This window comes from Aythya fuligula, chromosome 3, assembly GCF_009819795.1.
Source record: "Aythya fuligula isolate bAytFul2 chromosome 3, bAytFul2.pri, whole genome shotgun sequence".
Taxonomy (NCBI): Eukaryota; Metazoa; Chordata; class Aves; order Anseriformes; family Anatidae; genus Aythya; species Aythya fuligula.
The window spans coordinates 71,319,200-71,331,018 of NC_045561.1; the positions used below are offsets into that span (position 1 = coordinate 71,319,200).

Below are 11,819 nucleotides of genomic sequence, written 5' to 3' on the forward strand. Positions count from 1 at the left end.
AAGTCTCCTGATTGTGTTTTTATATGTTTTTCTGTATGTCTGAAATTTAAAGAAAATCAAGATTATTTTCATTTTTTTGTATTGCATTACTTGATTTGAGGTAATTGAATGCATCTCATTACTTATGACACAGTACTCCAAAACCTATTAGGACCTCCTTTTTGAATGCTGATTCAAACAAATCACGTTGATTTCTAACTTTCTTCAGGTCAACCTTATTTTTGATGACCAAAGTCAGCATGAAGCACCTTTTTGTAATTTTTGTGCATTTGCACCCATCCAGGCGCCAGCAAAGCAGCCCCCCAGCTGGCGGTCGTGGCTCCATGTGTGGCTGCAGCAGGATGGATATTGGCTGGAGTCTGCCAATTTCATTCTAGTTACCCACGTGTCCCTTCTGCTTTACGTGTCTTGAGGACATGTACCAGGTAATTAAATTAAAAAAGAACATGACCATGCAGCTTTCAAGTTATTTCAGTTTGGTTTGGAATTATTTGGATCGGTGCTAAACACAGTAGGTAACTGTTCAGGAGTAACTGCTTCCAGCTCTGGACTTTGATGCTTCCTTTCCAGGGGCAGCATTTGTATAAACATCTACCATTTAGAAATTCAGCGTGTACTCCGTCTGCATAATATATTAGTAGTGTTACTTCTTACTGGAAAAACTGAATTCTAATATCTTCAGTAACCCTGTTTCCTTTTGGTCAGCCTCTTTTTTGGGGACAAAGCCAAACTATGTCCTTAATTCCCTTCTGTGCTGTAGTGTTTCCATCAGCTGACGTAAGGAAATCATTTCATGCCACAATCTCCAAAGTGTCTACTAGAATTTAAATGTTTTCACTGACATTCCACCCAATTGCAGGCAGAGGCACTACTTTGCCTATAAACTGTTAGCATGTTTCATTCCTCCTTTTCACTGTAGTAATTCAGATGTTTTCAGATGCTGTTTAACCTGATTACACCTAGCACTAATTTTGTTCAAACTATGGAAGTTTATTTGATCTGATTTTTTTCCATCTTTAGTCCTGAAATAAAACTCATCAGTTTTCATATGAGTTCTGTGCTTACTTATTTGTTTATGTATTCCTATTGCGAGACCAAGCCTGGTATAACTGAAGGTGCAAACACATGGAGTGAACACTTGCCATTGCAGTGATTAAATGATGCTTCTTAAGAATTGTTTCTTTGGTCCGTATTCACAGTAATGCCTAAGAAAATTTGGATGGAGACAGCTCATTTTCAGTCTTAATTCCACATAAATTCTCTTGCCATGCCACATATTGGTAAGCAATAAAGGCTATAAATTTCTATATAGGAAATCTAATTCCTCCCCACTTGGAACATGATTATAGAGTTTCTCATTCGTCACAGGTTTTTGAAAGATCTCATGGGAAAAGGTAAAACAAGCAAGAAATCTGCATAATCAATTCAAGCATACTGGAAGCCACTTTCCTAGCATGTGTTTATAATCATTCTCGCATATACTAGTATATTCTGAGTTTCCACTTAAAATAATAAAGAATATTAGCTCTACAAATCAAATTATATTTAAACCATTTCTGTGAGTTTCTTCTTTAATATAAGCAATGATTTTATCCATAACATGACTTTTGCAGCCAAGAATACGATTAAGATGACCGAGGCCATTTCTGTGCGCTGCACAAAGCCTTGTATCACCTGGGTAACAGGGCATTTTACTATCCCTTGCTCCCTTTGAAACTTTTAAAGCATTATGGCATTAATTGTGACTTTCAACACAGTGAGTCGTCATCAAGAGCAAACAGAATCACTTCAGATGTAATTAGTTACACTGCAGAAATTAAGTGCTAGATAATATGGTGCCTTCTAAAATTTGCGACAACATATAAATCAAAGTATTGCTGGAGGAAAAGCAACTCGAGTTCAGCCAGAGATTCTTTGCTGCCAAAGACAACACAGCAAGTTGCAATTCTCCATGCATACAATTCTACGTATGTAATTCTACAATTCTTCAACTTGGAGAAAGGGAGGCAGAGCAATCTGCGGTGTGATATGGCCTACGTAATTTCTGTTCAACTTGGCTCTTGGCTCTTGCAAGGTCAGATGGTGGGTCCCACCCATGTTCCTATTTCTCAGCCAGGTTATTATCCCCGACGGGCTATCTTCTCCAAGACAAGCCAGGTTATCTCTACACCTACGTTAAAAGAGGTTGCTGAGCTCAAGATGACTTTCAGCTACTTTTGCAGGCTCACAACTCACCTTCCCTCCAAACTGCCCCTACTCACTGTAAATGTGCAGCCCACTCTGATTAGAAGTCCTCAATTGCTTCTCCCTGGATGGTCATGGGAATCTGCCCCTTAAGAAGACGTGATTAAATGATTAATTCCCACTGGGGAGTTTTTCAGTTTGTTTTGTTTCGCCTAGCAGCCTGGTTGTGAACTGCTGTGCAGTCCTTATTTCTTTAGACCCCTTCCAGTTTCACTGTTGGTATTGGTTCAGCTAACCTAGCTGTGTCTTCACAGGACAAGAAATATATTTCTGCTCTCTCTCTTTGTAGATCTCTCTCTGTAAATCTCAACGATTTACATCGTTGACTATATACAATACTATGAAATGTCAGAAGTTGATTTAATAGACCTTGGGTATTTGAAATACTGCCATTCATTTTAATTAGACAGAGAGCTTTTTCACAACCTCTCCAAAGAAGAAAAGTCAAAATCTTAACAGCATTATTGATCTTTCCAAAGAAAAAATATTTTCATTAGTTTTATTGGTCATTTGTCTCTTCCATCACCGACAGACTGATTTTTTCTATACTGTTCTTGATTTCTTCATGGAAAGCAGACAACATTTCTATTTCTTCTCATTCGAGGAAAATGATCCTACCACCTTTCTCATTAAACGCTTAAAATTAATTTAACTTAAAAACAAAGAAATACAGATGACGGATTTCACTGTTTCCAAGGCCACTTTAACATCTTACTAAACATGTTCTGTAGCGTCCTTTCATCTGGTTATACCTCCACAGTAGAGTCAGGTGCTTTCTTTGAGTCTTTCTCTTATGGTAAAAGGGAGTGATCTGGAATAATGCTGTTTTCAAACCTTACATAACTATTTGTAAGAAATACATGGGGCTCCCATTCTCCACAAGAATCCAATAAAGAAGCTGGATGCTGCTCAGACCTGCCAGGACTCTTCTGCACAGATCTGATTTTGTACCATCCGCATCCATTTAGAACAGAGACCAAACAGAGCTCACTCAGCTCCACTGATCTACAAAGGACCCTGGCCCAAACACAAACTCTCCCTCAGAAGGGTGGAGCTGAAACAAGTTTCTGGGTAATTTCCAGCTCTGCTGACCGAAGCCAGTTCCAAAGATCTAAACAGCAGAAAAAAAAATCCAAATGGTAATTTGTTTTGGAGTCTGAGAGATGAATAAAAGTTATTTTAATGAAATGTGGTCTTATCTGTATAATTTCACCATATATTCAGTGGCTTTGTGTCAGAAAATGCTTTTGGATATTGCTTGTCTTATTGCTTATTTTCCACATTTCATATTTGACTTTCTCTCTAGTAGTAGACAGACATTCAAATGAAATACTACTTCATAGATATGGTAACATTTACTTCTTGAGCAAAGGCTAAATGAATAGTGTCAGTAATATTTTCTAACTTTTCACCAAGGACACAAAGATCTATTAGCAATTTAAGAGTTTAAAAAAAAATGTATTTTTGCCTACTTTGTAAGTTCTAAATGACTGTATTAATCTTCCTTCTTTCCTTTCCATGAAGTCAGTTGCAGGTTTTGTTTCCTCACTTTCCATCTCCTCAGGACCCCACTGTTTTCAGAATTGGCTTGACCTCTTTACTCTGATCTTAATGCTCTCAATTCAATCTCTGGCCAGAATCAATCTTTCCTGGAATTACCTGCGTTCAAGGAACTGACAGCAGGTGTTGCTGACGGAATGCCAACAAGGTGGCAAGCACTGTAACAGCAATACAGCTGCATATCTGATGGGTTTTCTGCGATCTGACATACAGCAGAGCAATGCAAGGCTCACGGTACCTGCTTTGAGTTGTCTAGAGGGAAAGATGTTGGCTAATGCTGTGACGCAGAAAGCGTGCTGCCAGAAGCATCTCCCACATCCCAACCTCCTCGCTAAGCCTTAGTTAGTTAATATAAGTTGGAAGTGAAGAAAGAAGCTGGATGTATACCGTACACTCGGATGCAATATACGGTATACAGTGTGCAATCATACATCTGCAATTCTCTAGATCCCCTTTTCACTCAACGAGGAAGCACAGACAAATCTAGGAGCAGCACTCATCCTGTCCTAAGGCACTCATTGAAAATCAGACATGAATTATGCCCCTAAAGGGCATTCTCCCCCTTGACAAGGTGACTAATGCAGGTGTCTGAAGCTTACACTGTACACCTGTAAAGTCAGTGAGATGAGCTCACTAACTTTATTTTATTTACTCTATTGAGCCTTGATTTGAAGAGCTAACTTCCCTGCACAGCTAGCATAGACTTATATGGATGGATCAGGTGGGAACCTAGATCCTTCCAAATCTCCCTCACTGCTTAGAGAGGAGGAGGCTGCAACATGGCTGGAAAATGCCAGGCTACATCCATCCATGGAGACAGCATGCTGAAGTGACACTGAGCCCATCCAAAGTGTGGTGCTGACTGCTCTTTATAGAGCAGCAAATTACTCCCAGCTTTCTGAAGCATCTGTATTCTTCTTCCTGCTGTCTTACCTGCTTTTTCCATCTGTTCTCCAGGCTGCAACCTCTACTCCTGTCCCAGCACCACTGCTGCCTACAAATAAAAGGAAGAGGAATCCCAACTTCTCCTCTTAATGAAAATGTTTTCTTGAGGAAAGGGTTCACTCTCTGATCCAATGGATGGTGCTTCTAGATTCCTCAAACCACCTTTTTGTTGCATGTGAACTTCAGAAAACACCTGGTCTGAATAAGCTAGGCATTACAATTTGTTTGTCAATGAATGATATGAAGGCATACATCAGCTGTCTAGGTAATTTCAATATTTTTCAAGGAGATGAGATTTCTCCCCAAGTATGTGGACAGTCTGTCCAAGCAGCCACCATTAGTACCTGTAAATCTCTGTCTCGTTTGTCTGCACGCTGTTTCTAGTCTTGCCCTTGTAATAGAGACCTCAGTTGGTATTTTCTGTCTTGCTATTTTTTCTGTATTTCTGAGAAGCTGATAAGCTCATGTTCTTGCTCAGCCGCTATAACTTAATGCCTCGAGCCACCTGAAATGAAACATCAGCTGGGTACATATTTCAGTGCCATTCTTGTTACATACAGCAACATGGTAGCACAGAAAATTTCACAGCATGTGCTGAAGCTTTCTGGGGCCTTAGACAAATTCTCTAAATATTCTACTGGAATCATTTCACTTCCCACAATAAACTGCTCAAACTTCTTGTGAGTAAGCCCTTTCATAAAACATGTCCTTCCCACTTCAGAAAACCTTTGTGCTGTTGAAAATTGTGACAATTATGAGAAAATTACTGGCAGAGCTTTTACAGAAGCAATAGAGCTTTCACAGGAGTGACATATCACGCCCCAAATTACAGAGAACACACTGTGCAGTGCCTTGCGTGTTTAATTTTCATTCATACCATAATATTTGGGGATGAAACAGCTGATCATCAGCTCCTTGATGCGTGTGATAATCGCCTCATGCTGTCATAACTCTGTCCATGCTACAACTTTGTCCAGAAGCCACCCTGGCAGGCTGCTGACATTTCAGAGGTGCAATCTGAATCTCAGCGGCTGGCTTACAAATCTTAACTGATTTACTATCTTCTGTGATTCTACGATTTTCCGGTATCGTGACCTACCTTTTAATTTCCTGTTATAATCCCCTTTTTCACTCCAGACACAGGCGGGGTGAGGTTGCCAGCACACTCGGGTGCAGTACAGTTTTGTCTATGCAGATCCTGTGCTAGACTGGCTCCGGTATGACCTGGATCCCAGCAAATGTTTGTCAGCACCTCTTGCAGACAGCACTGCTAGCGATTTTTACCATTACCAGGAGCACTTGCCAGTATCCATCTTTGGTTCTGAGCCCTGAGAATATTCCTACTTTTGCCTAGTCAGGCATAGATAATAAGAGCTTTGTTTCAGCTGCTAGAGCCTGCTCTGTGAAAACACATGGCTTGTCTCACTTCTCCAAAGCTATGATGATGCTATGCAACCAGTGGGATCGAGTAATCTGTGCAAAATATCCAGACACCAAAAAACAACAAAAAAAAATTCAAAACAAAATGAAAAAACAAACAAACAAACAAACAGTTCTTACTGAAATGGAGCTAAGTCCACTTATTTTACCCAATGGGCACCTGAGACGAGCACAGGCTGCTTCAGACGTTACAATATAGTACAGTTATAAAGCTGAAGGACTTTTATCAAGCATTTCTGACAAACACCACCCCTGACTAGGAGCCAAAGGAGGACTTAGATTTGAGATTCTTCTCTCTGGCACATTCCAGTAAACACAAACAGCTGTCCACTGACACAGTTTGAAAACCAAATGGCAGATACGTTGCTATAAATTTGTCCACTGCATAAAGTACCTAGCATATAGGGGAAAAAAGTTTTTCCAAAAGCAGTATCTATACCACCAGTATTTTGCTCACTTTTGGGGAAACTACTCAAAGTTTAAACAGGGACTCACATTATTTTGTTTACAAATACCAATATTGTGTAGGATGCACTAAATACTAAATGTATTAGTATTCAGAAAATGCTTGTAATGTTTCTTTCTTTAAAAGCAAATCATGTTTTAAATGCTGAATATGATTACCTCCTTCTCCATACTATCCTGGAAAAGAAGTGATGTTTTTGCATGTGCAGCAAGAACACTTCTCAGCTTGAAAAATGTAGTTCTGTTGGGAAAAAAAACTTTCAAGAAATCTATTAAATAAGTGAATTTGAAAAATCACTGTTTGAAAATATTCTTATTTTCTTTTCCATGAAAAGAAATGAGTGAGCATGTTCTTTGAGGTACTCAGGACTCTGGTATTTGATACACACCCAGAAATTCCTGGAAAATTCCTGAAAGTATCATGTACACACCACAGTTTGCAGAAGACATAATCAGATCTCCACAAGAGCTGGAAGCTATGAAACAGGAGAGGGAATATGGGCATCAGCCTGTAACTAGGAGCCTGGAAAAGTTCTGAGATGTGAAGACAGATGGTTTGGTGAAGGCAAGAACTCTACAAAGTGGAGAGAAGAGAAACTGTGTTAGCACCAAGAGTTCAGACATTGCTTTTACGGCACTGACCAGCAGGGACTGCATTGCAAACACCCATTGAAAGAATCTCTACAAAAGTCAAGGCAGTCTTTGACAAGCTAAGCATGGTCTATGATCTATTTATGCACACTAGAAAAGTTCCAGGGCAATTAAGAGAAAACACTGAAACTGTTGAAAAATGTGGCCATCTCTCCTGGACTCCGTGTCTGGATGGAACAGGTGGGCACCCTGTCCTGCTTCTCTCCTTTCCCCAGTGCTAATCCTGGTAGGGGTTGCTTCTGAAGTCCAAATTGTAGCAGCTCCACTGACCGGGCAACAAGCTCATATAAGGCAATAGCGTGAAGGTGTTAAAGGCTGAGGAAATGCACTAACATTTCACTAAAGATGAAAAGCAGTCATTGCTAATTTGTTAAATAGCCTAACTGCTGATACAACATTGCATTTATAAAACCAACATATGAAAATCTGGCTAATGTCATTTTGTTAAAAAAATAGTTTGAAAGAAAAGATATTTTTTAACAAGATTACAAAACCTGAGAGGCAGAGAGGAAGAGCCCACAGGAACAGCCTGGCAGGAGGTGCTGCATGGGAGAAGGATGCAGCCTGATGCAGGTAAATCGGGAGCCTTGAGGTCCAGCAGCTCATTAGAGATGAGGCCTCTTGGGGCAGACAGGACTTTTTTTTTTCATTCACCTCTGCAACAGCGATCAGGGATCTCATGCTCCAGAGACAGACTCAAGAACAACGTTTAAAACAACTGTCCTGAATTTACTGGCCACAGATGCTCCTCATGCCTGAATTCAAAGATGGGCTGCAGGGGTGGCCTCTGTGCAGAGTCCAGCAGCTGCCCCAGGTCAGATCAGAGTCAGCTCTATCCAGCTCCAAAAGGTACCCCCTGTTCAATTTTTAGTTTTGTTTCTCACCATCGCACTCTATTTTAATTAGCAATCGATTAAATTAATCTTCCCCAAGTGGAATCTGGTTTGCCTGTGACAGTAATCGGTGAGCAGCCTCCCTGCCTTCACCTCCACCCAGGGCTTTTTTCATCAGATTTTCTCCCCCCTGCCTTGCTGTGGAGTGGCAGTGGGCACCTGGTGGCCAGCCAAGGGCAGCCCTGCAGGCAGGCATACAGTCTGCCTGTAAAGGCAAAGGGACACGGGAACTGTTCCACTTTTGTGTCTGTCCACGCACGTCTCGAGACCCCTCTGAGAATTACAGCATCACTGAGACTGCTGCGGGAGAGTCTGAGGGAAAGCAAGATGTCAGCATATGTGTGAATGGCAATTCTGCAAAGGGGAAGGTTCGCACATTATATGGAGATGTGCAATTATGTACATGTAGTATTATAGCTATATATATAATCCATACATGCTCTCTCCAAATATATATTTATATAAACAGCTGGCCATTCTTTACTGCATCTGTCAGAGTTTCGGATAATCAGAACAGTCCCCAAATGCTTGGACTGCTCAGAGTGCTTGGACTGCTCACAGTCTGACTGTGGCAGACCCACCAGATCTATGCGTAGTGCCTGGTTTGCACGGGCCTCGTGAGAATTGCTTGAAATGAAGAAACTATTGATTGCCTGTGACTGTCACAGTGATGCATAAATGCAAACTAATCAGAACTTGCTGCAGCTACAATTGAGAATATGTTGTAGCAGACATTTTATATGTAGCATTTATCCAGCAGTATTGAAGGAATAAACAGATTTTTTACAACATTTTAAAAATAAGTTCATCCACTATAACCCACATTATATTTACTTTTAGTGTGTGGTGTTTGGAATCTTGAACAGCCATGAGGACAGCACGGCTGTGTGCGTTTCAGCAGTCTGCAGTTCACTGAAAGGTCCTAAAGTGAGTTATCGTTGTAGAATTATTCTCCCTTTAATTGCGAAACGTGGTTTTATCAGTGCTTCAGATAGAGTTTTCAAATGATCTCAATTAGGAAAACTACTTCATTAGGAATAACTACTTTCGTGTTATGTCAGCATTCAGTGTCAAGTGCTTGTTTTTCACAAACAGCATGCAAGACAGAAGAGCAACAGCAACATAAACAGTTTGCTAGGAATCCCCTCCTAGCTCACACACAACAAAATATTTTTGTTGCTGACCCAGAACGGATCATGAATGAGATACTGTTCAGATGGCTACGCGTGGAGATCGCAACTTGGCAGGTTTCATTTTAAGCTGAGATCCCAGTTAAGGAAAGAACAAGTCCTTCCATACTACGCAACCACAGAGGTTATTGATACCGACACTGCTTGCACGTGGCGCTAGGAGCCTAGGCTGCTGCGGAGCACAGGTATGTGCTGCTACCATTAACAGGAGCTCCAAGGCTTTGCTGAAAAGGCTGCTGCCTGCCCCTGATGGGGACCAGATCCCCACCGTGGTGTGGGCTAGCCATTGGAGACTGAGCCAGAAAGCACAAAGCTGTGGTTCGCAGCAAACCATGGCACGAGGGGCTGCTCCAGCAGGACACCCTAATGAACTCCACACTGCTCAGTGCATCAGGACAGCAGCCACGGAGGCTCACACGCCTTTCAGTCGCGTGATTGTGCATCCTGAAGTGTCATCTCCGTGTCCAGCGCTTCTTTTCCATCCCCTGCCCTACCCACAGCCTCACCCCCGCGTACCCCCTGCAGCCTGCGCGCCCCACCTCACAAACCGAGGCTGCTGTGTGCAGGCAGAAGAAGACCTGCCGCGTGCATTTACCACACCAGTGTCCGTGTGCCGGTGTCTGTGTCCCCGCCCGCAGCCCCGCTACCTGCCGAAGTGTCCCAGCGAGTCGAAGAGCCGCTCGGAGCCCGGAGCCATGGCGGGACGGCCGCAAGCCGCGAGCCTTCAGCGCCGCTGCCCTGAGGAGACACCGGGAGCCGCCCGGCCCCTGCCCCACGCCCCCTGCACGGTCCCAGCCCCGGTCCTGATCCCGATCCCGATCCCGATCCCGGTCCCGGTCCCGGCCCCGGCGGGGCCCCGCGGCCCGCCCCGCCCCTGCCCCGGGCCCCCCTCGCCCTCACCCGGCCCGGCCCGGCGCAAGGTGGCGGCTGAGGGGCGCCCGCCCAACGGTCGCGCCCCAACGGTCGCCGCCCGCCGCCAACCGTCCCCCGGCCGCCTTCACCCCCCCCCCCCGAACAGGGAGCCCCGAAATTGAGCTAAAGGAAGCCCTGAGGTGCCTTCAACCCCCCCCCAAACAGGCACACGATGTAAAACGCTATCAGCATTCAATAAAAGTGAAGTATGGGTCCCATGTAACACGGCTGTCACTCGTAACCCAATTTAGTACGTTTTTTTTCTGACAGTTTTTTTCACGTTTTCAAATAGTAAGGCTTTTTTTCACCCCCCAGAGCACGTAATTTCCCTTCTCGGTTAGAGACTCAGCCACGCTCCGAAGTCTCCTTCAGAGCCAAGTGCCCCTGCGGTTCGGTGAGGCGAGACCCATCTCCAGCTCTGACTGGGCTGCTCTCCTGAAAAACAGGAAGAAAAGTAAAAAAAAAAAAACAAAAAACAGCCAAAACAATTCCATCTTACCATATTTGCATTGCATATTTTATTATTTATTTTTTTTTTAGGAGGCACAGAAAAATCTCCACAGAACAAACCCAGGCAAGCGCCACAGCTGCGGCTCTGCACGGGGCAGATGTTCGTGCTACGTGGTGGCGATCTGCCCCGCTGCAGACCTACAAAAAGCAGATGTTTGTCGGCCCCCTTGGCTCCGAGCGGCTCCCGAGCGGACCAGCAGTGAGCAAATAGCACGATACGCAGCCAGGAATCTGAAGAACAGGGCCAGGAGAGGATTCCTCCTCATAGCTACTGTGGTGTATTCCCCTCGTCCCACACAAGCTTTGAAGCATCGCTGTTTGATAATCTCTCTGTGCATCTTTCTGCATCTGCAACAGATTTTTTTAATACACAGCCTGGAGTGTGCTGCTGCTACCTCCTTAGGGTACGTGAACCAGCAAGTCCAAGGACTGATTTGTTGGTTTGTGGTAATTTATTTTTTTTTCCTCAAAAATATCAACATTTAACTTAATCAACCTTGTTTTTCTCTGGAGAATGTTTTTCAGGTCGAAGTGGTACGTGCTGGAGTGCAGCACTGGTACTTTCACAAAGCGTTTCTTTCTCCAAAGAGCCACACTAGTTAAATAGTTATTTGCAAAGCCAAACAGCAACGAATAGTAAACACTCTGGCTAAATATTGCATTGCTGCTCTTCTGCCTGGTTTTAGTGTCTTGCCTCCTACAACAAGTAAATTCATCAGGTTTCAGCAGGAAGATCTTTTTTTCGGTGTAAAGGTCAAGCAGGAAAATAAGAGAGAAGTCCCTTTCAGCACCATTTTTAAACCTAAAAACATCCAGAGTTCTCCCTTTGCAGAATCTCTCATAGACATTCCTGCACACATTTCTCTCTATGCCTGCATCTTTGCAAATATCATGACTTTACTCCCTGTATCGGGGTAAAGATAGGAAATTGGAAATCTCTCCTGCTGAAGTTAATACCAACTCCCCCATGTCTGCATTTCCAAAAGTTATTAATGTAATGTCTGCAATG

General features: G+C 43.2%; 1 protein-coding gene across 1 annotated transcript in view; it reads right to left on the reverse strand.

Annotated features, from left to right (window-relative positions):
• The window catches only part of SLC22A16 (solute carrier family 22 member 16), a 29,845-nt gene extending 19,698 nt beyond the window's left edge, over positions 1 to 10,147 (reverse strand). The window contains exon 1 of the mRNA XM_032185682.1: positions 10,036 to 10,147. Within this exon, the coding sequence (XP_032041573.1) occupies positions 10,036 to 10,085 (50 nt within the window). The 5' untranslated portion in view covers positions 10,086 to 10,147. The remainder of the gene's footprint in view (positions 1 to 10,035) is intronic.
• Between the last annotated feature and the right edge of the window lie 1,672 nt (positions 10,148 to 11,819).